This window comes from Porites lutea, chromosome 1 (assembly GCF_958299795.1).
Source record: "Porites lutea chromosome 1, jaPorLute2.1, whole genome shotgun sequence".
Taxonomy (NCBI): domain Eukaryota; kingdom Metazoa; phylum Cnidaria; class Anthozoa; order Scleractinia; family Poritidae; genus Porites; species Porites lutea.
Window position 1 is genome coordinate 38,629,261 of NC_133201.1, and position 26,677 is coordinate 38,655,937.

Genomic DNA, 26,677 nt, shown 5'->3' on the forward strand with positions numbered 1-26,677 from the left:
TGAAGTGAGATGAGGTTATCTCTCAGTGGTTACCCCTGAGGAAACAACATTGTCACGTGACTCTGGCTTTAATTGTTATTTCCAGGCCTAATAGATCACGTGCTCAAATTAGAGTGTCGTCGGCCATATTGACTTTCCGCATCTGGCGAGAGAGCCATTCTGACCCCTTGTTTACCTTAATTTCCCCCTCCGTATCTAGAGTTTTGGCCTCTCATTGATAAAAATGTCTGTAGCCGACAAGTTAGACGCCGCTAGGCACTCTATAACGGGTTCTTATGTGGCTAAAGTTGTCTGTAAGTCTTCGAGCCGTGAGGTTATGGGTCCGAAAAGGAAGCACTTGGATTGTAAGCTTAAGTTTGGTTTGCATAGATTTGAGAAAATATTATGGATATTTTGTTTCCTGAGGTTAATGGCAGTTTGTGTGTTGCATTTTACTCTATAGATCTGACCGCGTGCACACATAATGACAACGTTTCCATCCCAAATTTAGCGGAGTTACTATTCGAGCGATGCACAAACTCGAGTTGGGTTGTAGTTTTCAAAGCCGAGTGCACCTTCCACCATTTGATGTCGTACGGAAATGAGGTGAGAATGAAAAAATTAATTGTTGTTAGCCCGAGCAAGCTTTCTTCGAGGTGTGAATATAATTTACCACCCGTCAGCAGATGTTTTGGAGGAAAAATAGTTACCTGACTCGAAATTATTTTATTTTTCTTTTCGTTTTGTCACTAAAACTGGCGTATCTCTTGTTTGGATCGAATGTCATGCAAGACGACAACAAAATCCGCTAGACAGTGAAGTTGTCATGACTTCCTTTAGTGTTGGAACGCCTTAGCGATACGCGAGCCACTGTTACCCAGTTGTTATGATTTTATGACAGTACAGAACTTAAATTGTCAATGAGCCGAGAACGACTGCACTTACGCACACGTTGAGCGGGAACTTCGCATAATATTAACTCACGTTCAGTCTCTAAATTACATTTTATAACTACATTATCCATTTGATGTGTTGTGTAATCATCCATTCTATGAGAAACTTTAATAGAAAAACTTGAGTTATTTTTGGCGTTGTACTATCGTTTTCCAAGTTTTCCTAATGTAAATATGAATATCGTGCTGTTGGTGTTGAAATAATTTGCCGTAGATAAAGGTCACAGAGTAGCATTTTTAAATAGGCTTTGTTGCTGCCAATTTTTTCCATTCCTTGTAAATTTACCATAAACTTTGATGAGAGGTGTTAACAGATGTCAGTTTTATAATAATGATAATATTTGTTCTCCTCAACTTTAGATAACTAGCACTTTATAGTAACTTATCTCCACTTTTAATTTCAAGGTTAAGAGGTTCAGTTTTTGTGGAGGGACTTGCAGCGATTTTAGAGCTTAAAATTCCAGCCTTATTTTGTGCTTAAAGTTCTTTTTCTTGTTAATGTGTCCCTTTCATAAAAACAAGTGATTTAAAATGTGCAGTGTAGTAGTCGTCTGAATAGAACTGAGGCTTATCCAGATGATTGTGGTTATGATAAAAACTACAAAAAAAAATTGCAAAAACAAAATTGTATGGAAACCACTCTTAGATTCTTGGGGCAATCAGTATCTTAGCATTTATCATTAATTTTCCTCAGAATTAAATGCACTAAAGTAGAATAATAATGGCGACCCTGTAGTTTTTGTATGCTTAGATGATTGAGCTGATTGTACCAAAATCATTTATAAGTTTTGAGGAAAATTGCATGGGGGAAACTAGATAATCTGGAATGATAGGGAAACCAGTCTCAAGCAAACTAGGATATTTTCCCTCCAAAACTTTGGCAAAACACCGAGTCATTTTGTTTCAGCCTTCAGGATCATGCACTATCCACTTGCTAGGGAGTGAATATTGCTGAATAGCCTGATATAAAGAACCGATCAGATTGTTTAAAACACCAAGGCTACTGTATGATTATTATCTGTTTGAATTGTATCCCATTTCAGTTTAATATCATTATTTATTTTTCGGCTTTAGAGGTTTATTCAATATTTGGCATCAAGAACCTCCAACTTCAGTCTTGGTAACTTCCTGGACAAAAGTGGTGTACAAGGTACAGTGTATGTGCATGTAGTATTGACTATCACGCATGGCTTGCATGTTACATAAAATAATCTAAATAAAGGAATACAGTATGGGAAAAAAATCATCATGTTCCTTTGAAATGTATTTAAAAATTCTTACCGTTTTATCCCCCTAAATCATCTCAGGTTGTTGTTTTCTTTTGAAAAGGATATGATATGTCTACTTTTGTGAGAAGATATGGAAAATATTTGAATGAGAAGGCTTCCTCATACACAGAAATGGGATATGACTTCTGTCGACTAAAAAGAGGGTAAGAAACTTCTGCTTAATTCATGCCTCATAGTCGGATGTCCTTTACATGACTGTATGCATAGTGTTTTCCCAATTTTTAAACAACTTAGGGAGAAGAAGTTAATTGTTTGTTTTAATTAAAGGACAATTTGTTCAAATTATAATATAATTTAGGTGCTCTGGAAAGGGAACTCTGTTTGGTTCAAATTATCTCCTACAGGTTTGAAAGACATTGTTTATCTGTATCAGGATTCTATTTTTCATATACCTTACATGTATTTGCAAAGAAATAACTAACGTTTTGCATTTTTCTTTTTAGTAAGGAAGAAGGTGTTATAAGAACCATGGAAGCTCCAAAAGTAAGTTATCCAATCTTTGATAAGGTTTAATTGTTACCATTTGTTACCTTTACAATGAAAAATTATGATTATGATGATGATGATTATTATTATTATGATTATTATTATTATTATTTTTGTAAAATGTATGTTGTAGTTAATTTTTTAATTCAGGTGATTTTTGTTTGTCTTTTGTGTTTGGGTATGGTAATATGTGCTGATGAAGTTGAAACAAAAGAAAAATAAAAATTACCTGAGATAAAAAAAATTAACTACAACATGTACATCCTAGGAATTTTTAGTTTGTGTGCAGATACAATGTAAATGTACATGTGAGTGAAGAGAACTGCATGATTGTACACTTTTACAGAGCACTTGCACCACTCATGAGTTTGAAACAAAGAAAGGTTATGCAACTGATATGTTTTATAAATGAAATGAAGCTGACTGTAAAGGCTGTGAAATTGGGAGAACTGTCTTATTACATGTAGTTCCTAAAACAGTCAACTCTCTTTAACTGCACACTGCTCCATTGTACAAGATTGACACCTCCCTAAAGCAGGTACATGTAGTTAGACCCTGCTGCTCTTGAATGATTTTATTTGAGATGGATACATCTTAAAGATAGGTGTTTAGGCAGTTTCTTTTGTGTCTGTTTTAATTGAGTTGATGTCTGTTCTTACTGTTTCCCAAATACATGTACAGTCTGTATAGGGCTTCTGATATTTCGCGCGGTCGCGGAGCCGCGAAATTCGGGTAACTCCGCAAAATCCCGCGAAATTCACAAAAACACACAAAATACCGTGAAATTTGGTATAAATCTTATCGAAGACATGTCGGTACAGCATTTTTGAAACTTATCTCAGCTATTGGGGCTGTTTACTTGCTGTAAACTTGCAAATTTATCTTGAAACTTCGTCTCTAAAACGTGCAAACAACGTCAGAAACTACCAGGCGTAGATTATGTTGAGAAAAACTGGGTACTAGCCATGATGGTAAAGGCTTTGCCATGGGTTTATTTCTGGAGCATATTGTTATTGAAAGAGCAAATGATGACCTCTGTTAGAAAAAAATTAAAAGCGGTGGTCTGATCAGCGCAAAACCAATCGATTGCTAGAGAAATTTGCCCCGAAAATAACCACAAAATCCGCCGTTTTTTTACCGATTGCTCTTCGGTGAAGTTTGCCCTGGAAAATTCCAGCGAAATAGGCCGATTTTTCCACGAATTTGTCCCTAAGAATCCCACAAAATTTGACTTTTTTTTCTGCGACCTGTCAGAAGCCCTGTCTGTAACTCTAATGACAACAGACTGTTTAAACTCTCCCTCCTTCATACATTGTCTTTCTGCTTGATGTTAACTCAATCTTCTCCTTACTTGTAATTTGAACTGGTGCCAAAACATTTCACATAGAAAATTAGTATCCATTTATATTTGCTCCAAATAATGCATGCACCAAGGGCTACCCCTGTCTTGTTAGATACAAGATTAAGCTAATACCAATATGTCATGATTTCTCCTATATTGACCATGTGGATGATGTTGTTATGTTCTCCTTATAGCTTCTCAAAGCTCTACCTGTCCTGCAACAACAGATTGATGCCTTACTTGAAGTAGATGTAAGTATCATTTATGGTTGTGTTTGCTCTTTTATTGCTAATTGGCATTTATTTTTGTTACCTTTTTGATGTTTTGGTCTTGTAATTTAAAATACAGCAGTACAAGGCTCAAAATAATTTCTGGTGAGTCTCTGGACGCGATGACTGGCCAAATTCATTTTAGTGCGATCACATATTGTTTCTGGCCGGTCAATTTTATGAGATAAATAACTCTTAAAACAAGGGTCCATGAGCCAAAACTGGCTTTAGATATTTCCAAAAAAACAGAGCCTCTGATATTTCTCGGAGTTATGGAGCGGTGAAATTCGGGTAAATCCGCGAAATCCAGCGAAATTTGCTAGAAATCTTATCAAATACATGTCAAATACAACATATTTGAAAGTTATCTTGGCTATATTCAGTATATAGGGGCTGTTTAATTGCCGTAAAGTTCATCACCACAAGGTGCAAACAACGTTCCAAATTTACCAGGCATAAATTATGTTACAAAAAACTGAGCACTAGTCATGATGTTAAAAGCTTTGCAGTTGGCTCATTTCTCAAGTGCTTTATTGTTAAAATAGCAAATGATTATCTCTGTTGAAAAACATTAAACACACTCGTCAGATCAGTGCAAAATTGATTGATTTCTAGCGAAATTTGCCCAGAAAATTCCCATGAAATCGGCCACTTTTTATTGATTGTTTCTTTTTGGCGAAGTTAGCCCTGAAAATTTTAGTGAAATTAGCCAATTTTTCCGCGAATCTGTCTCTGAAAATGCCACGAAACTTGACTTTTTTTCCATGACCTTTCAAAAGCCCTGAAAAAAGTTGTTGTTTAACTAATAAAAGTGAAAATATTTTTAATTTTGTGACCAGAAGTGCATGAACCCCAATGTCTATTTCCATGCCCGAAAACAACAGTTCTAGTTGCATTTCACCCAGGATTACACATCAAAGTTCTGCAATACACAGTGACTCGCTACATACTGATAACAACTGAAACAACTGAACATCATGGAAATTTTGATTTATTTTATTTTCAATACGATCAAATGTGACCGGACAACATGACTGGCAACATGAAAGGTTGACCGGTCAACGCCCCAATCAGTCCCAACATTGTCCGTTGACCCAGCCCTACAGACACAATGCAGACCTGTGCTGAACCACTTTACCATGCCTTCTCCAGGGGGCTCTTATTACTTTGTACTCTGCACAACAGTTCAACAAAAACATAGCCACACAATGAAATTACATGTAAACTGTACAGGGTTACCGTATTATCATACATGCACATGTGCCTTTTAACTTTCTTTTGTGAATTAAAACTGTGTGGTTTGAATTCAAGCTATCTTGTATTTCTGATGTGTACAGTGCATAAATGTGATCAGCTGTCTACAATTTAAAAAGTTTTTATCCTTTTACCCTAATTATTTTACTTTCTCTATAGATAACGTTAAGTGTTACTTTGTACTCTGCACAACAGTTCAACAAAAACATAGCCACACAATGAAATATTGTACATGCACATGTGCCTTTAACATTCTTTTGTGAATTAAAACTGTGTTGTTTGATTGCAAGCTATCTTGTATTTCTTTATGTGTACGGTGCATGAATGTGATCAGCCGTCCACAATTTAAAGAGCTTATATCCTTTTACCCTAATTATTTTACTTTCTCTACAGATAAAGTCAAGTGAACTAACAAATGGTGTGATAAACGGTGTATTTGTACTCCTGTTTAAGGTATTGGAGAGAAGTTCCTTTTTACGTTGTTGTTTCTTATTAACAGAATATTTTGCCTGTTGGTTTTTGTTAGTAAATCTGTAACCAATCATTTTGCTGGGCTGGCAGAATTCAGCCATCTTGTACACTGACAGAAGAGAAAGTTTGTGTGTGCTTGCTGTTGAAGAAAATCAATGAAACACCACACCTCTCTTTCTCTTTAAAAAGTACGTAAATGTTGGGACTGTGTGAGAATCCTGGAAAATACATTACTGTATCTTCATTAAGGCACCTTTTGCAACTGTTTTTTTTTTTTTACTCTATACAAATACAGTGGTCCAATTTAGGAAATGGCTTTTCTTTCCTTCTTGCTAAATATATGCTGTGAATATGTTCTATGCAAAGACCATTAACGTAAGTAAGAAGCTGATAGGCACAAGTACAGCTGTTACAAAGTAATAAGCTGGCTTTTAGGTAAGCAAAGGTGGGAAACAGTTCTTACATGTACATGTCTTGGTTGTGTTGCTCACTTTGCCAACTTGTGTAATGTCTCTTCACCAATATCTGAATCAATGTGTTATAATTTGGGGTAAATTTTGCTATTTCAAATATTTTTAGATTTCAGTTATGGCACTTCTTCTGTTCTGTTTTTAATAGTTATGTAGGATAATTGTTGAAGATTTGACATTGTTTTTGCAATATGCTTTCAGGATTTGATCAAATTATTTGCTTGCTACAATGATGGTATCATAAACTTGCTTGGTGAGTAGTACATGCTTGTGTCCAGTATGTAACCTTGTGCATGCTGTGTGCATTAATAGTATAATGTGATAGGATAATAGTGAGTTTAAGCAACAAAGGTGGCTATGGTAATGAGAACAGCAAAAAAGCAATAGGTTTTATGAGCATACATGTGCATGTAAGAACATTTTTGCACACACATCATGCTTTTTGTACATTTCTCTGCTGTTCCTGAACATGAACACAGAGAAAAATTTTCTTTTTCTTTTTCTAAACTTAGATACAGACCTTTAGGACTCAGCCCTAGAAATATTTGCTAACAATTTACAAATTGGATGAACAATTGAAGGAACAAGGGCGATGAAGTTTGTAACAGTACGAACATTAATTTTTATTATTTTTTAATAATAGAAAAGTACTTTGACATGAACAAGAAAAACTGTAAGGATGGCCTGGACATATATAAAAAATTTATTACAAGAATGGATAGAGTATCTGACTTTTTAAAAGTTGCCGAGGATGTGGGTTTTGACAAAGATGATATTCCTGATCTTAGCAAGGTAGGCAGAATTAAGCAGCAGCTTGTTTGTAGGCAACAGAGAAACTATTCAAAAAATCAAACAAAATAGCCCAAAACATTCCTGTGTCTTCAGTGTACATACAGAAATTAACAAAATCAAACCAGAACCAGCAAAACTCCCAAAAGGGATTTTGTTACAAATAGTTATGGTGAGTACTGGGACTCATTTTATTTGTGAAAAATCGTGAGTCCTAGTCCAGAACCATTGAAACCAAGCTAAAAAACAATAGTCCTAAATTGACAATGCTTGGGCCTTTTTGTAGCCAGACTGTTTTAACACCAAAATTCTGTCAGTCCTTCTATTACTAGTGCAACAAAGACTAAAAGAAATATGTTTCGTTAAAATCATATGAACAGGATATTCAACAAAATTATCTTCAGATTGATTGATTAATACTTGCATCCTATGGAACACATGCTATGAATTATTTTGCATTTTTGGAAACAGGGATGCAGGGTACAGAGTAAAAAAATCACTGCACCAAAACCCTTGGGACCAGTACAGTCAAAGTTTTTTATAAGCAAACACCCAAAATGTGAAGAGTTGCAGACTGTAGTGGTTGCATACCAGAGGTGGTTACTTACAGGGATTGGTCCCCAGGGGGTCCCTTCCAAGAGGAGATCCCAATACATCTTGGTTCTTCACTTACTCTGAGTAGTGTAGTACACACAGTAGATCAGAGATCAGACCATGAGTCAAGTAGTTGTTTACAAGGGAGTAAAAACAATTGAAAATTATAGAAGCGTCAGCCCAAAAGGTGGTTGCTTACAAGAGGTTCTAACTATTAGGGTTTGACTGGAAAGTTTTGGTGTTTTGGTAGGTGGTCACCTACGAGAAGTGGTCGCATGTGGGGGTTCGACTACGTTAGATTCTGATAAACTGCTCACCCACTTCAACAATATATAATAACAATACAATAATAACCCAACAACCCTACCCAAAGTTTTGCCCTACAGTGTACATGTACATCTAAGTGCCTAAGTGAGAAGTTATTGTTAATGCATGTTGGAACTGTTTCTCCAGACAGTAAACTCACGCTCACGATAAAGAACAGAACTGTTTTAATGCTTCTAACTCTCTCTAGGTAAAGATTACAACTCTTGCCATGTGCTTTTTTCTGCTGATCCGTCACTTCTTGGAGTGACATCCTATAATATCCATGATCCTAACTCCCAGGCCCCAACGACCTTAGGGAGTGCCTGACTAGTGTACAAAGTAAAAAAAACTTTAACAAAACATTCTTAAAATCCCAGTATCAACCGACAAATTCTCAAAATACAGTAGGTGGGCAGTTTTGCAGATTCTTATACTTATCTTGGTTGGTCTAAATAAATATTGTAATATCAGACTTGTTGAAATGTGCAAGTCAACTACTGGTCTACGTGTTCTTTTGTGTCAGGCACCTAACAGTCTTTTGGATGCCCTTGAAAATCATCTACAATCTCTGGAAAAAGGCAAGACGAGCAATCCACCCACATCAAAGTAAGTGCCTTTCATTGTTGATAATAATCCTTTCAAACATTCCTTTAAACAGGGTCACTAATCCAAGGTTTGGGGTGATTTGTAAGAAAATGCCACCTGAAGCTGCCTCCTCATTTCTTTGTGGTTGCTCACTCGAGTGGAATGCAGGAGAGGTTAGGGTTAGGGTAGAAATCTGGCTCATTAAAGTGTTTTTTACCATGTGAGTGCCTGAAACGCAGGTCACTACATTGCAAACTAATGTTTTGAAGAAAGGAGACAAGTTGGACAAAGACTTACTATGTTGTCAATGTACCATGTTTCTATCTAAGGAGCCAGTTCAAACATTTCTGTTGACATTTTAATAGCCAGGTAAAATCCTCCCTCTCATTCTGACATCCTCTAAAATTACTGACAACTGTATACACATGTGCTTGCAGCTGTAACTAAAAAATTCCGAAAAATGTTATCACCAAAATCTTATCACCACAATTGTTTTCATAATTTGTTTTCTCATGATTAATTTTGATTAGAGTTCATGCACAGTTTGAAATGCGGATTTGGTTATTAACCCATTCGCCCCTGAACCGCCCGTAACCGCCCGTGCGGATCCAGGTCCTTTCTACCCATTGTGACGTCATCAGTTTTAACGGTCAAGGACAACTTTCTTCACTAACTTGTGCAGAGTGAAGAGATCTTTCAAACCATACCAGAATGAGCACAATTCAGTCAAGGACACCGGAGAAACAAGCAAAAAACCAGGTGACATTGACCTGAAAATCTCCATGAAAATCTTGTCCCATTACCCACCTACCTTTCCTTTCGCCTAATCCTAAGATCCTAAAAGCTTTCCTAAAAACTCTTCCCACCAAAATCAAGCCTACTAAATGCCCAGCAAGAGAAAAAAAAAATGAGGCAAGAAAAGCAAAAAAAGAAGGGAGGAGAGAAAGCAAAAAGTAAAAGTCAAGACTGCTGTGTCACTTTTAAACCCAAAAACTATGTCGAAATTTTGCTTTCTGCGCGTGCCCGAACTTCGCAAGCTGATATTTTGCATCTGGATTGGAAGACCGCAAAGTGTTCGACCTGTAAACCAGTTTGTGGTAAGTTTTAGCTCTTTATAGCACGACAGTGACCAGAAAACCACTCGACTAGCTTCAAAACGCGTTTTTCGGCAAAATCTCTAGGAGCGAATGGGTTAAGCAAAGGACCAAGCTTTTTGAAAAAAATCCACTTTTCAGCATAAAACAACCAAATCTGTCTATTTCATGTCAAATCAGGTGAAAAAGTTGGTAAAAGGCCATTTTTAGGTTTTTTAATTAACCCATTCGCCCCTGAACCGCCCGTAACCGCCCATGCGGATCCAGGTCCTTTCTACCCATTGTGACATCATCAGTTTTAACGGTCAAGGACAACTTTCTTCACTAACTTGTGCAGAGTGAAGAGATCTTTCAAACCATACCAGAATGAGCACAATTCAGTCAAGGACACCGGAGAAACAAGCAAAAAACCAGGTGACATTGACCTGAAAATCTCCATGAAAATCTTGTCCCATTACCCACCTACCTTTCCTTTCGCCTAATCCTAAGATCCTAAAAGCTTTCCTAAAAACTCTTCCCACCAAAATCAAGCCTACTAAATGCCCAGCAAGAGAAAAAAAAAATGAGGCAAGAAAAGCAAAAAAAGAAGGGAGGAGAGAAAGCAAAAAGTAAAAGTCAAGACTGCTGTGTCACTTTTAAACCCAAAAACTATGTCGAAATTTTGCTTTCTGCGCATGCCCGAACTTCGCAAGCTGATATTTTGCATCTGGATTGGAAGACCACGAAGTGTTCGACCTGTAAACCAGTTTGTGGTAAGTTTTAGCTCTTTATAGCACGACAGTGACCAGAAAACCACTCGACTAGCTTCAAAACGCGTTTTTCGGCAAAATCTCTAGGAGCGAATGGGTTAAGAAATAACAATATATTTTATTCTTTTTCATTTTTGTCAGACCTCTAACAATCCCCAGCATCACTCTTCCTCCATCTGCTACGGATGCTTTCAGTGCTGGCAAGTTCACAATGAAGTTTGAAGGAGATGATTCTGTGGACACCGCTCCAAAAAGTGACCTTCTTGAAGAGGAAGAAAGATATCTTGAAGCTTTCAAGGTAAGCAGAGATTGAATGAACATTCAGTTTCTTGCAATTTCTCTAACACACTGGCTTAGCTTCATAAGAAATTAACATCTCTATTCATCTCAATGCAATGGTCTCCTTACTTGAATGTATAACTAAAGCTTGAAATTGTAGTAAATAATATTAATGACAAGTAATGGTAACTGGACTGAGTGGAATCCAATATTCAGTCTGTAATCATACGAGTGATTAACAAAATCGGACGATTGCAAAGCAGGAGTTCGATTTGTTTAGTCTCAGAGTTTTGTCGCCAATATTAATCATAACTTTAACAAAATTTGTGATATATAAGGGTCTTTTTTTAAAATCAAAACACAAGAAATTCCAAGCTATTTATGTGCACGCCTGATGGCATGTACTGTCCTATTAAGGCTGAAATCAGGGCAGTTGATAGCCAGTGAGCTTTGAAAATTTTGTTAGAGTTATGATTATAATAATAATAACAATAATGACAATGATAATAATGTTGATGATACTGTAGTGAATGTAATAAAAAACACTTTTGTGTACTATTTGGTCAAACCTTGTTAATATGGACATTGAGGGGGACGTAGAAAGTTTCCGTATTAACTGTGTGTCTGTAGGGCTTTTTCCCCCCAGGGACAAACCAAACTGTCCATAATAATGAGGTGTCCATATTAAGCGGACGTACATGTATGTAAAGTGGGTTTGACTGTTAAAATTTTTCAATCTGATTTAAATCTTTTAATTTCCTGTTTTCCTTACAATCTCGTACATGCTTCAATCAATCAAATAAAGGCATTTTGTGTCAAATGCCAATCTATGCATACCGGTGCTTACATGTATGAAGGTCAAGGCATTTGACGTTTATTTTCGCTTAACCCTTCAAGCCCTAAGAGTGATCAGCATCAAATTTCTCCTTGTAATATCAATGCTTTGTAAAACAGAGTGGTCATGAGAATTACAGACATGATCTCACAAGATGAATTTGCTTGATATTATTTTTATAAACTTCTCCGCACTACTTCTGTAGGAAATGAATTGGGGCAGCAAATGAGAATTCAAATTTTGATCTTAGGGTTTAAAGGGTTAAATAAATTAATGTAGAGCACATAAGAAGGCTATACATGTAGATTACTGATTACTGATCATTTCTCTTCTAATCAGAAGGCCAAAGAATCTGGGACTCAGGTGCAAGTACCTGCTGCCCAGCCAGCTCAAGCTAAAAATTGGGAGCCGTTGGGTGAACCAACAGCACCTGTACCTGCCCCAACATCATCTCCTAGTGATGACCTGTTGCAACTTAATGCTGCATTTTCAGTACAGCAATCAAGCTCTACAGCTTTTTCGCAGAGTCCTGCCTTCCCACCTAGCCAGTCCTTCCCTGCAGCTCAAGGATTTGGACAAAGTCCAGCAGTGTCCAATGGCTTTGGTGGGGCACCCCAGGCAGGTCCTTGGGGAGGTTCTGCGGCAACTCCTGGTAAGATTCAATGTTTCGGCTTTAAACATTTACTTGAAAACTGGATTGATGGGTTTTGCAAACGCATATGCATTAAAACTTTTCCCACACTTTGCCTTCTTAGGTTTTCCCAGTAGTGTCTCTGCAAACCCTTTTGACAGCCAAACTAATGATGATTTTGCTGCCGTGTTTGGTCAGCCAGCTGCCGTGGACAGTACTCCAGCCATGGGTGACATTCTAGTTCCTACTGTGTCTAGCACAGGGAAACCAGCACCAGCAATTCCTGTAGAAAATAACGTGAACACGGATCAGTCAGGGGGCAACTTACATGCTAGCTTAGATAGAGTTGCCAAGTCCTTAGGTGAGATGCCACAGACGAGTCTACATGTACATATATGTTGTTACATTGGCAGGCATGCACTGTAACAGGGGTTTCGATAAAAATTGAAGTAGCCAGCAGGTTTGAATAGAGTAACCAACTGAATCAGCAGGGGGACGTTGGTCCCCATTTTCTAGTGGGGGGGGGGGGGTGGGGTTAAGGCACTTTCTAACCCAGAAAATTTTGAAATTTCAAAGCCCTAAAATGCGATTTTTAGCATTCTGGGGAATAAATTTGAGGACAAGGATTTGGATTGGATTGATGACAAAAGAGTGTGTTTTTCATTAAAAAAAATGTAGCTTTCAATCTATCAGTCACACAAATCAATTGCTACAAGCAATGAACTATAATTGATAAAAACTAAATTATGTACTTTTGCACGTAAACAAATTCTGCGTAAACCTATAAAGAAACTTGTGAAAAAATGACTGAAAAATAGCGTTCGCACGACTAAAGCATAACGTAAAACCAGTGGGCCTTTGTGTTAAACACATCATAATTATGTTTTCATTCAGATTTTATGATATATTTTTTGTTTACAACGTTATTCAAACTAGTTGCTTCTCCTTCTAGAAAGAAGTAGCTGACGTCTATGAACAAAGTCGCGTTTCGTCGGCCACCGGTGCTTATTGAAACCCCTGCTATAATAAATTATCGAACCCTTATTAGTCAATTTCTAGTAGTGCCAGAAATTGTTTGAGTGTGATGTGTTGATTATTTTTGTAAGTACAGAAAACAATAAAAATTGTATGCCTGCCTTGAAGCTGTAGAATGAAGGAATGAGGTTTTAGAGTCTAAATTCCTCTGAGTTAGTGGAGGAGTGAAACACAACAAATTACATTGCCTGAGTTGAGCAAGTACATAGCCTTGTATCTTCTACAACAATTTCTCCAGGGTTCGTACAGGCCATGGAAAACGTGCAAAGTCATGGAATTTAATTGCCGTTCCTTGAAAGTCATGGAAAATTAAAGTTTTGTGTGGTAGATTAGTTACTGCAGATGACAATGCGTTTAGGTGGATACCAGAGTTTATTTCTCTTTAACTGTTTGAGGTAAAAAATATGCTAAAACGAGTAAAGTTTTGGGAATTTTAGAAAATGACAGCTGAACCTAAGGTCATGGAAAACCAGAAAAGGACGTGGAAAAAGTCATGGAAAGTCAAGGAATTTGAAGAACTCAAAGGAGTACAAACTCGTCTTCTTATATTTTTTTCAAATACTGTTTTTAATACGTGATTATCTAAAGCAGAAAACAGTACACGTTTATTGTTGTTAGGCTACAGTTAGACCATGAGTAGTCCCTCATTTTCCTCAGAATCCACTTGAAAATTGCTGTCCTTGAGGAAGGTATTCCTTTCTTTACTTCTATCTTCTCCTTCTGTGTGGCAATTTTCAGATGTGCTTGAGTATTTCCTTTGCTCAACTATCCGTAATGAAACAAAGGGACTACTAGTAGTCTTGGCTACAGTGGATATATGCTTTTGTAAAATAACTAAGATAGTACGCATGTTCTGATTGGTGAAAAACCTATGGTTTATTGTGCTGGTAAACTCATGGAAAACTTAAAGTTATTTTATACAAGCATTAGACCACACTTCCTATGGGTTTACTGGCGTGATAACTCACTTGGGATGTTGGGTGAACACTCGGAAAGCTTGTAAATCACTGGCCTTCGGCAAGTAATTTACATGCGTTTCTCGTGTTCTCCCAATGTTCCGCGTGGGTTATCATGCCGGTAAACCCATGGAAAGTGTGGTCTATTGCTGAAATATTTTGGTAATATGTTTGTTCACATGTGTTAGATTCATTGTCATTCAATGGTAACCTGAAGGGTCCATCTGGTAAAGCACAACACCAGTGGACTGCACCAGCACCTCAAAGCAAAACAGGTGGGCCAAACTGGCAGCCACCACCCACCTCAAGAATGTCACTTCTCCAACCAGGAGTGCAGGGAGGTTTTATGGGTGCTACTCAGCCTTCTGTGCAGCAACCAACTGGTTTTAGACCGCCTTTTGCAGCTCAGCCAATGGGACAACCTTTCATGGTGAGTATTAATAATAATGATAATGATAATAATAAATAAATGAATAATAATAATAATAATAATAATAATAATAATAATAATAATAATAATGAGTTTTTTATGGTACAGTGATTTTCAGTGTGCTAGTAGCTTGTGAATACAGCCGTTTCTCCTTACTCCTCACTGCTAAGGACGTTTCGCCTGGAGGAACAACTGCGCCGCAGCAACAAAAATTCCATACCGATGACGTAATATCTTTCTAGAATCTGGTCAGGAGCTCTGATTGGTTGACATAGTAGTTATATTGTTTTACCTACATTTGTATTGTTTATGAATGACTGATTAAAAGGAAAAGTCCACAAAGGTCAAATGTAAACAGGGTCATAAATGTGATGAATTTACTATAGAACAGTCAATATTCCTGGAATGTATTCTTCTTTAGAAAAAGCATGTGATATTTGCTAGAGCTCATTTCTAGTAGAACACAAAATTTATCCTAATCGCACAGGAGAAACATAAAATCAAACAAATTTAAACTGTACATTTCTTAACCCCATGACTACTGGATTTATTATGTAAACATTGATTAATGTCATCAGTATGGAATTTCTGTCACTGTGGCGCAGATGTTCCTCCTGGCAAAACGTCACTAGGGGTGAGGAGCAAGGAGAAACGGCTGTATTTGCAGGCTATCAATGTGCTTACTAAGGTAAATTGAATTAAATCTTAGTGAACTACTGTATGTACGGTAATAAAGTTATGTTCATACTCTTGTTAGATCCCCATCTACACAAGCATAATTATTTTTGTTTGACAATCTTTTGTGATAAATAAGAGAGGGAACATTGCCCAAATATGTGGCTAATGTGCCTGAAATAGTGGTGCTTCGCGATTTATGTCCAGGGTTTGAAGAGATGGACAGTCAACAGTCAATGTATGGTCAAAAGAAGACTCTGTATCATTGATGAAATCCTTGGATGACAGGACACCTTCTTTGGTCATTTCTAATAGAAAATTTAGCTCTGAAGTTCTTATTTTAGATATGGGCTCTGGTAAAGAAGTATAGTTTGTAGAACACATCACTTGAAAGTTGCTACATATCCAGAATTGTAAATGGTTTTCAAGCTCCCTCTTCTTATGACTTAGTAACCAAGCCTTGTTATCCAGCATCTGTGTGACGTCATGTCTTGTGTGCAAGAAAAATAACAAATTTTCTTTATAAAAATTGCCATGTAATAGCACATAAACTTTCCCCTGTTGACTTGGTTTACACTCTGGAGGGAAGAGGTTGCATACTTCATTTACAGCTATTTTGAGAAAGGTTGTTGGAAAAAAATGTGCACGCAACAATCCTGAAAGGTAATGTGTGATATGATCAATACACTGTCCCTGACATTTTAGCTGTCAAACCTATTTTTGTGGCTTTCCTTTAGCACTTGCAAACATATGTCCGTGGCCTCTTTCGTGCAATTTTTTCAAACTTCTTAGAAGAACAGTGAACTCAAAATCACCCACAATACCTTTCATGACTCGAGCATGCACTTTTTGTGACAACCTTTCTCGATATGGTTGTAATCTTGTATTTATGTATCTCTTATTGTTTTTTCCTCTTTAGCCTGGCCAACCAGGAGTGTTCCCTCAACAAGGCTCATTTCCTTCTCAACCATTTCAGCCTCAGAGACCCACACAGCCCGCAGCAGACCCATTTGGACCAATACCTGGTAGTCAGGTAATTTCTGTGTACTTACACTTTGTTCAGGCCTTCTGTGAGAGTGCCAAAATATGAGGAAATTATGCTGAATTTTTATAAGGTCACTTAATGCTGCAAAAAGGTTTATTTTGCAGCCAATTTTGCAATTTCTCTGGACTAGATTGGACAGAGAGCATTTATGGTCACAAGATTCTTAACAAATTAATTAGAACATTATATTCAGAGGTTCTACTTCATGGTTCCATAGTCCTAAATTAGCATTTCGGTTTGTTATTGATCAATCTTAACCAGTCTAACATTTTTCACATTTTTTGTTACAGGTTAGATTCTGAATGTGAAACATTCTGTGGTATGACAGATGATAACTTAGCTGATAGATCTGTAATAAGTCTTTTTACATTGTGCCTTAAACGGAATCTTAAGGTAGCAACATTTGTAATAGCCAAGCTATTTTCAAATAACGAGGTTTTGTAATTCACAATTAGGCTCCATAACTCGTTCCCAGACTTTCTTTCCTGAACCCACACTGGGTGGCATTCCCCACTTAAGTACGAGAAGGGAACTGGGGCTGATATTCGGGCCGCAATTGTTTCTGGGATGGTTTTATTGGGAGGAGCCAGTCTACCATTGGCCAATTTTTTTCCCTTCCCTACGAACAATCCCAGAAGTCTTTGCAGAAGTTAACTCGATCCAGTTTTCTTGTCGTTGCTAAAGTGGGAGATAGGGAGAAAATTTTGAACGTGAAGTTATCCGTGAGCATACAGCCCTTACTCTGACAGGTAAAATTGATTCAGCTACTCCTGCATCCAGATATTCTTTGAAATGGTTTGAAAACATTTTAATTGCTGTTATATTATTCAATCCGTGGTTCAAGTCAGGCGATCAACCCCCTTTTCACTCTCAAGAGTTCTAATATCCAAAATTAAGTGTCAATCCTAGTTGTTATAATGTAAAATACTAAATAGAAATAGCACAAAGTGAAGGTAGTCCTGAAGTGGTTTCATTTTAATGGTCACAGCATAGGATTTTAACCACAGATTTACAAGAGGAAAAATTGTTAATAGGACCTCGTGAAATAACTGCTAAAGAGGTTTCACTTGAATGGTCACACCGTAAGATTTCATCCACATACTTTACAACCTAGTTAGTATAAGTAATAGTATGATTTGTAGTGATGTTTGGCATAAATACCAGGAGTGATATTTCGAGTGAAATTTGAGACAATTTCGAAATATCACGAGTAGTATTTATGCCAAATATCACATACAGATCATGCTATTATTTGTTTATACTACTACCCGCAAAAGGTTTGTAATGTTCACATGTAGGTATTTCAAATTAAGCTGAAATACCACTGCTCTAAGCCAATCAAATTGCAGAAATTTCTCATGCAGTAGTATAATACAGCTTCATAAATAGTTGTATGTTAAAGGACTGCTAAAGGGATTTCATTTGTGGCTACACCTTTGGATTTCATCCACAGACTCAAAGGTTAGAATTACACACTGCAGCTGTAGATAAATAGTATCATGTGGAAGTACTGCTGAAGAGGTTTCATTTGTACGGTAACACCATGGGATTTCATCCACAGACTCAACAGTTAGAAGCACATACTAAATAAATATTACCATGTGAAAGTACCGACCGCTGTAGAGGTTTCATTTGTATAGTGACACCATAGGATTTAATTCAAAAACTCAAAATGTAAAAATACAATTATGTCTTCACTTTTGACTTTCGTAGGAACAAGTCTAACGCAAGTCGACCATTAGGTTTCATAATAGTGGGATAAATGCATAGAACTTAAAAATTCATGCGCCACTTTAGAAACGAGAGGAAAACTGGGGCTCGTTAACTTTCGCAAAGACTTCAAATAATCTCCGAGAGGAACCATGCATGTTTTAGTACAGGTTGTAATAGAAATTACAAGTTGTATTGCTCCCGATTGCCTCCAAACAAGACTTGCACGTTGAGTTTTGACTGCAGCCCTTTTTTACGGTGACACGGGGCGATTGATATTCGAAGGCATCAAGCTTTTATATTGTTTGCAATTTTCATTGTTTTGACCTCAGTTTAATTGGGGTGAGTTGTTGATTTTGGATTGCATTATCAATTACCGCGTCAGGTAGTGAAAGCACATGGGCTGTGCCTTGTGTCTGTGTAAAGCTGGACTTTAATCTTGATTTGTTATGTTGTACTTGAAAGTGCAATCCGACAAACCATCAATGAATTGTAGTTGTAGCATTTATTTTTCGGTAAACGTTCATGTTTATGTTGAAACTGCTATGTAAAATTAAATTATACTGAGACATCTGTTAGCATATTCGCTTTTCTTTCTCTCCCAGTTACATGTATAACAGAGCTAGGGTCAGATGTCAAACGAAATAGAACTTAAAGTGCATTTACCTGGATCATTGCGCAAGTGTCCAAAATCGAAATTCATCATTTGCAAAACAAAAGAAGTAGAATTATGTGACAGACTGGTGGAGAAGTTTTTCGGTGGCCACACCAAAAGATTTTGTCTGACAGTTTGACCTGGCTGGTACATTACGTCTGATTGGGTTCTGATAATGAAATATTATTTTATGACGTAGTACGAAACTAAAACTATTTAATCATTAGCACTGCATAGTTATCAAGTTGGGGTTCTAATGCTCTTTTATACTAAGACGTCTGTTTCACAGGGTACCCAACGCGATCCAGCGAGTTGCTTTATGTTGTCTCAGGTTGCTGAAGTAATTTGGTACATAGGAAGGTATAGCTTTTTATGCAGGTACGGTTTAAGCTCTCGGGACACCTTGGCGCTTAAAGTAGGTATGGACCTTAACATCCGAAGACGGCGAAGGCAGGAAACCCTGATTAAAAAGTCAATTCGTGTTGTTTCAGCCTTCATGGCGATTATTCCAACTCACCACGTTGTCAAATGTAGGCGAACTCTCTTTGAGCTGAATTCCTAAGAACCACATCCAAGTTCAGAAAAAGAAAGAAAATTTCGTCGTGGCTTGTTTACTTCCTCCATGGTAACGTGAAATTAGGAATTTTCACGTCGTAGTCATTGAGTGCCAGCAAAGAAAAGTAACAAAAAATTGCTACACGTGCGAAATTGTCGTTTTGTTAAGTACAGTCGAGTCTCTCTTAACGGACACCTCCGTAAAACGGACACCTAGAGTTGGTCCCCGCCTTTCTTTACTCCCTTTATTTGACTCTCTATAAGACGGACACCTCTCTAAGACGGACACTTAGTGCCGGTCCCAAAGGTGTCCGTCTTAGAGAGAGTTGACTGTAAACCTGTTTTCGTCGTCGGATCGTAAGGTCCCTATTGTTACAGTTGGGAGCTAAGCAACGACGACGGCGACGGCAACGAGAACGGTAAAAAAAGCAATAGGTTTAGATTAGAAAAACAACGACTTTGCACGGGCATCACGCTACGCTTACTTGTTTATTTCCTAACCGTTGGTGCACGAGTACGACGTAAAACTTCCTTGTTTTACATTTTATGGAGGACGTGAACGCAGGACAACAATTCTTTTTCCTCTTTTTCTGAACTTAGATAAAGTCCTTTGGAATCAACTCCAGAAACATTCGACACATGAAAAATTGATTGAAATAGAATGACAGAGCTGAAATTTGGAGGCGCGAATTCTATCTTCAAGTGACGTTTTCGTTGCCGTTGCCGTTGCCGTCGTGGTTGCTTAAAGCTCCCTATTGACTTGGGTTCCGGGGGGTGGTGATCATTGTATAATGTATCAGCCAGTAGTGTAAGTATAAATAATACCCAATGATAATGAAGTGTTGTAAACTGAGTGGTGTAAGATAATGAAGATACGCGAATCAGTAATAATAAAATAAATGCCATTCCTATCTCTGTCTTTTCTCTAGTGTGGTAAGAGTCTTCTCCTGTGATTGAACACGCAACCTAGCGGTTTTCGTTGCGTAAGGTCTTTCATTGTCAGGTTTTCTATTTTGGGCGCCGTACTTGTTATTAAAATCCGTTGACTCAGCTGGAGAGAGCTTCTTTCATGACAGTAATGTGTGAGAATGTGGTAACGAGGTCGCTAAGTAAGAAGGCCACGCCTCCTTGACTCAGATCTCCCTTGCTTTCAATGACAGCCCTCTTCTCCTGTCGGCTTTTACTCTCCACCGGTGAAATGTCGAAACCCTCCTGACCAATCTCTGTACATTTCGATTCTTAAACCTTCACGTCATTCGACATTTTTAACCGGATCATTTTTGGGGCGGGGAGTGCCCAGATATAAGAAAAAATAAATTTATTTCATTTTAATACTGCACCGTAATTTCTTGTTTGACAAGCTAAATGTAGAATCGAATGAGAGGAAGTCCCAATGTCGGCCTGACATAGGGACCTTTACATTGAAATAGTTATCTATTTAACAACATTATTATTCATATTCAGTTGTATTAAGGTATGGCACAAATGATTAATCAGCGGACTAAGCCAAGCTGCGACAGCTTTGTAGTAAGACTCTTCGCTGGGTGGGATGATAGGCCGTTCACCTCTGCGTTGCTCCGCTGAGAAATGAGGTAGAATGAGTAATTTCCACGCCAAAACGTTATTTTTTTCAAAGCAAGTCGAGTCCAACCCCTGCCGCTTGTACGGCTTGGAGTGTGTGAAGATATTAATGGGAACTCGGTGCCTAAACTCTTGATTACTTACCTGGGATAATCCCTGGCAATTCTCTTGTAGGGATACTACAATCTGGTGCCTTAGTCTCAGTTAATTATAGAATTTCCTGAAAATTTGGGAAACTCACGAAATTTAACACTCGCGAAGATTAAAATCGCTGTCGCTATCCCCCCCCCCCCCCCCCCCCCCACCCTTCCGGGATCCCTACTACTTTCCAGGGTATTTACGAGATCCTAACGAGACAATTTACAAGTTAGAATACTTTTGTAAGCCCTTCGTAGCTCTTTCCTCATGAAGCCATATATAATGGGATTGACCACACTGCTGCAGGTAAAAGTTATTATCTGCCAATAATACACCTGTCGCGGAAGAGAATATTGCTCATGAATTGCTTCGTAAAGGTCGAGGCAGATGGAAGGTGTCCAAAACCCAAGGGCGGCAATGACGGTTATGAACAACATTTTCGATATTTTGGCTTCGTTGACGAACGATCTTGAGGCATCTGTCACCAAACCCGACTTTGCAATATCCGCAAAATGTTCCCGAACATTTTTGTAGACTCGAAAGTAGCAGAAAGTCATTGTTGGAAACGTAACAGCGCTGACTGAAAGATAAGCACACAGTGTATAACGATGAACGCCTTTGCTATGAGCCATGTCTGGGAAGCAAAGATATTTTCCGGGATGAAAGCGAAAGGGTTTATTGGTAAACGAGAACAGGGCAACCACTACTGCTATTGAGGCAATCCATGCAAGAATTATGGAGAGCAAAATGTTTCTTTCGCTGTATAGCCTCTGATAGACGCTCATTGGCTTGCAAATTCTGAAATATCGGTTTATAGCGATCAGCGTCATGGTGAAAAGGGAAACATCAACGAAGATGAAAATAAGGCTTCCCTGAACCTGGCACCATGCATCACCGAAAATCCACTTTCCTTTTATCAGAGCCCCAAGGGAGAAAGACATGCACACGAAGGCAAAAAGCATGTCTGCGACTGCCAGACAAGTTATGTAGTAGTTCTGTGGCGCTCTAAATCCTCTAATTTTGTACAGAGACAAACACAAGACAGCATTACCCGTGAAAGCTGACATCACGAGGAAGGCACAGATCGTTGATTCAAACGCGACAGTCCCATCTGTTCTATTTTCCAACGCTGTTGCTAACTCTCTTTCATTCTTTGATGAACCTGCCATAGGGTCGGCCAGGTTTTGCGACAGAGGGTGGAAAAGTAGGAGGATTTAGCAAGGTGCAATAGCCAACAGTCGTCGGAGAAACCAAAAGAACGGAACTCGCATAAAAAGATTCTTTACAGGCACTTCAAATACGACTCAAAAGGAAAGGAAATTAGATACCTTTAGGACGGACAGGAAGTTGCAAAAGCGAAACTGAACTTTGGATGAAGAACAGGAAGTTTAAGTAGAGTGGAGGCCCCACCACACCCCACGTCAAGTGGCTTTTATTACAGAAGTTATTTCACTGATAAATCAATGGTTAAGTGGCTGATGTAAGCCTTTAAAGAGACTAACGTTGCACTCAAAATAATGGCTCTAAAATGTACATGCTGTACTATCATGGCTATCTTTTCAGTCGTTACCGACAGCAAAAGTTGAGTTGCTTTAAATTTTTTTGCCGTCAGAAATTCCGGATCTCGGGGCTTTAAGGCGACTATTTCCCCGATCCCGCTTTGTAATAACGCTAAATCCCGCGTCCCGTTTATAAATACAATCCCGAATCGCGCTCCCAATATTCTTTGGAATCCTGAATCCCGGGCTCCAAAAAGGCCAAATCCCGGATCCCGAAAAACCAATGGGGGCCCTGCAACAAACGAAGACTGCAGACTTGCAGACTCAGCTGCAGATTGGCAGGTAAACGAGGTAAATGTTGTAAAATACTTTAAAACATTCCCTGTCCCTAAGCGGGTTTTTGCTACATCCGGGTCTATGATAAAATTGTGTCTCCATAGACAATAAGAACTAGGATAAAACATTTTTGCGAATGGCGCCCGAAAAAAAGCGCGGATTGAAATCCTGGCAAGACTGTTTGCATATTAATCTCAGCTCTCAGATCCCTTACGATATTTTTTCAACGTTTTCGATTTTTAAATAGGCTGATTTGGCAACAGAACGAGAACGTCAGTTGATGACGGCGCGCGCAAACTAACAACTGGCTTGACCAATGGTGGAGCGGCAAATTGGGCACCGGAAGTCGTGTTTAGTCCTTTCCTCGCGCTTTCCCGTCGTCATCAGCCTATTTGATGGTGTGACAGTGACATCACGGCAAGACCATCTACTCGGGGAAAACAAATACATCACCTTGAGGTCAACTGCGAACAAAGTTCTTTGTCGGCCAGTTGTCAACGTTTGACTAAACTCTAGGCAGTTTCAGAAGTAATACTTGCAAGATCTATGGGTAGGCTGGTACTTCTGGAATTCACGGTTTTCGTTTTTATCGCCATCTTTTTCTCCCACGTCTTAAATCTCTTGTAAGTCAGAAATCTTGGTTCATCGGTTAATGACTCAAAGCTCTTCTCGCGTCCGTAAACGAGTGTATCATCTTATCCATATTTTTCTAGGATTAAACTTGGTTTTTTTACGCAGACGATAAACCACTCCCCTGGAACTTGTGGAGTGATACAAGGTACGTTTGCAGAACTCAAAATACTTGTAGCAATCGCCTTATTTCTTGGAGGTGAAACAGCGTCTTCTCAGTCATATCCTGTGCTTTTGGTCACAGCTTATTTGCATTTTGAGAACAGTTTAAAAGGGGCAGTTGCGATCATTTCATTTACAAATTTAAATAATTTTTTTCAATATCTTTTTTTCTTCCTTCTTTTAATAGTCATTCTGTTCAGTTTTCTGTCTAATTCCGGTAAAGTCAGTCTGGGATCAGTCAAAACCTCCGAACAACTAATTTTGAGTTACAGGGCAACTAGGCTACGCAAGCGTAACATGACTAACATGTGCCTGGAGCGTGAGGGATTGAAAAGTAAGAACAAAACTATCTTCAATATGAAGTCCATTCGTTTGTTTAGCTGTAGAACGCCATAAAGTTTGCTGTTAGCTGTTATTAAGTGCGCGTAGACATGCAGCACGCGCGTTTTGGACATTTGTGGCTCGAAATTGTTGTGGGTTTGACATCATGCATTAACAAATCATGATTACTTTCAAATATACTGCAAAACCTCTTTGTCGAGGAGGTTGATTATTCACTGAAATTTAAGCGGTGTTTATTAAAACGAGTGTGATTGATTGTTTTCTTTTTCTAGCGAACGGTTCTGAAGATTTCGCCCTTCTCCCTGATGGACTGGTCTTTGTGTCTTCCGTAAGTGCTTGTTGTTTATTGTTGGAAGTGTATTTATGCATGCCTTAAGTCTTTGGAGGAGGGTAGCCTTCAATATCAAGTAATAGTTAAAAGTCCGAAAGGCATTTCTTCAGAAAACAGCTGGGAAAGCAAACTGTACTATTCTCAATTGTGCCTTATTTTTCCTGGACAGTAACTTTAAATCAAGCTCTCCTGCAAAAAGATTGCAAAATGAGGATGGGTAGGATACGCCCCAAACGTGAGGAAGGCCGATAAGGTTGTGGTTAGGACTAGGATTAGGGTTAGGACAGGAAATCTTAAAACAAATCCATCACGTTCAGACCACAGTTTTTCAAGAAAATTAGTGACCGTACCCTTTGCATCTTTTGTTTAAAAATGCAGAGTTCTTTCAAGTACTCTTTGTAATATTTCTCTGTGTTTAGGCTGTACCTTGGCTGCATGCCCGCTGGGTTCTGTTTGCAAAGGTGGTTTGCAATAAATAACTTTAAGATCAGGTGATGGAATTGGCCAACATAAAAATTCAACTAGTCTTTGATAAAACAGAGTTCTGAGAAACTGCCTTTGAAGAATTAGCTGGTCTGTTTATAGGCGACCTTCTTTTGCCTGTAGAAATCATGCATTGCCCGCGCAACCTACAGATTAGTAGATAACTGATAGCAATTATCTGCGCTGATTTCCGAAATAAATGTAGTCTCAGCCAATGAGAAGACACATTGTGAAGTAATGTGTCAGGTTTAACTGGCACCAAAGATGTGCACACTATTAGTAATGCAAAAAATATGGAAAGCCTGCGTTGCAGTAATAAAGATGGCGAGTTTCAAGCTTAGAGATATCAATCGTGTCAATCGTGTTACCATTAGTAATAACACTGGTGATGATTAAATATGAATGATGATTATGATGACGTTGTTGATGATAGCGATGTATGATGACGATGATGATCATAAATTTTAAATGTCCTAACGAGTTTTGTTTCTTTTTTCTTCTTTAATTTACCAACAGGGACTCCGCTATAAACTGGCACTCTATTACGACCCCGAGATTGACAAACGAGACTCTAAGCTGTTAACATTTGACCTCAACAAACCTGACCAGGATCCAGTTGAATTAACACTGAAGAACTTCAACGTCACGGGATTTAACCCTCACGGGATTAGTGCGTATCAAGACCCATCCTCGGGTCAGGTATCCTTGTTTGTTGTGAATCACCGACCAGATGCACAAGCCATTGAAATATTTGACTTTGAGCGGGAAAAACATTCATTAATACATCGCCGTTCTGTGGTGGATGATTTGATCTGGAGTCCAAATGATGTATATGCAGTAGGTAGGTGACTAGTTAATTAAGGTGGCTCAATCCTGTTTTTCAGTGATAGCACCTACTCTCCTTGAACACGAAAAGCAAAGATGTCTCAAAAAAAGTAGAAAATCGAATTGTGCTCGTTACATTTGTAGGGCGATCATTTCAAGTGGCGATTATAACTCCTGGCCTTGGGGGAATGTAAAAAATTGAAAACAGTTGATTGCCCATTTCACATTCCAGCACTTTGGATTAAGATATAAGGGATTTTTACCTTTATTGGACAAAATGTGGCCTGGAAATACAGCCTCCTCTCATCGCTCCTCGCCGCTCTCCTTGGACGTTTCGTTTCCTTTCAAGCCTGTTTCGCTGAAAAGCCTGGTGGCGAAGAGCGATGAAAAGTGCCTTTTTCGCACATTAGGAACTGAGAGGTATGGGAGATCTTTTTAAAAACTCAACAATGGTAAAAAGAGGTCAGCAACTACCATTAGAATTAGCTCGAGACAAGGTGCAAAAAAAAAAAAAACAACAACAACAACAACAACATAGCAATTTCACACAAATAAAGCGCTATGCAACTCCAAAATACAAAAAATAAATAAATAAAAATAAATTACGGCCGGCGTTCTTCTAAAGCCTTGTTGCACGTTGAAGCGTCCAACTGAAACTGTAATGGCGTGTTGGCAAATCAATCGATAAAATGGTAGCTCTTCACAGGCGCGGATACACAACAGTTTCCAGCGTGCCTGTGTATGACGTTTACGTGCGTTAGGCTGTTGCAGTTAGCAATACGCGACGTCTAACGCTGAGCCGGTGCAGTCATGTGGCCAATACAGGGAAAAAAATAGTCCGTATAACCGGCTATCTATCAGATGTTTAATTAACAACATCTTGGAAAAACTAAAAAAAAACCGCATGAGACGAT

The 26,677-nt window shown here is 38.4% G+C and overlaps 3 protein-coding genes across 3 annotated transcripts in view; 2 read left to right on the plus strand and 1 right to left on the minus strand.

Moving 5' to 3' along the window:
* The first annotated feature begins 112 nt into the window (after positions 1–112).
* LOC140949881 (phosphatidylinositol-binding clathrin assembly protein LAP-like) lies at positions 113–20,355 on the plus strand. The gene is made up of 16 exons (XM_073399026.1): positions 113–344; positions 443–585; positions 2,007–2,082; positions 2,262–2,364; positions 2,665–2,704; positions 4,244–4,300; positions 5,966–6,025; positions 6,715–6,766; positions 7,157–7,305; positions 8,726–8,808; positions 10,772–10,928; positions 12,084–12,396; positions 12,500–12,736; positions 14,555–14,796; positions 16,391–16,504; positions 16,807–20,355. Exons 1-16 carry the CDS (start codon positions 224–226, stop codon positions 16,816–16,818), a joined length of 1,959 nt encoding a protein of 652 aa, XP_073255127.1. The 5' UTR covers positions 113–223; the 3' UTR covers positions 16,819–20,355.
* A 962-nt stretch (positions 20,356–21,317) lies between these two features.
* On the minus strand, positions 21,318–22,529 carry LOC140938375 (melatonin receptor type 1B-B-like). Its single transcript, XM_073387864.1, has one exon. The coding sequence runs from the start codon at positions 22,322–22,324 to the stop codon at positions 21,365–21,367; it is 960 nt and encodes a 319-aa protein (XP_073243965.1). The 5' UTR covers positions 22,325–22,529; the 3' UTR covers positions 21,318–21,364.
* Positions 22,530–23,429: 900 nt separating this feature from the next.
* The window catches only part of LOC140938385 (serum paraoxonase/arylesterase 1-like), a 6,584-nt gene continuing 3,336 nt past the window's right edge, over positions 23,430–26,677 (plus strand). Inside the window, exons 1-4 of the mRNA XM_073387875.1 lie at positions 23,430–23,613; positions 23,704–23,768; positions 24,397–24,452; positions 25,455–25,779. Of these exons, the coding sequence (XP_073243976.1) occupies positions 23,537–23,613; positions 23,704–23,768; positions 24,397–24,452; positions 25,455–25,779 (523 nt within the window). The 5' untranslated portion in view covers positions 23,430–23,536. The remainder of the gene's footprint in view (positions 23,614–23,703; positions 23,769–24,396; positions 24,453–25,454; positions 25,780–26,677) is intronic.

Bases quoted from the DNA above. Each gene is read 5' to 3' on its own strand.
- LOC140949881 (XM_073399026.1), top strand. From the start codon at position 224: ATGTCTGTAGCCGACAAGTTAGACGCCGCTAGGCACTCTATAACGGGT. The intron at 2,705-4,243 runs GTAAGTTATCCA...TTCTCCTTATAG, and splicing joins GAACCATGGAAGCTCCAAAA to CTTCTCAAAGCTCTACCTGT. The intron at 12,737-14,554 runs GTGAGATGCCAC...CACATGTGTTAG, and splicing joins TAGAGTTGCCAAGTCCTTAG to ATTCATTGTCATTCAATGGT.
- LOC140938375 (XM_073387864.1), bottom strand. From the start codon at position 22,324: ATGGCAGGTTCATCAAAGAATGAAAGAGAGTTAGCAACAGCGTTGGAA.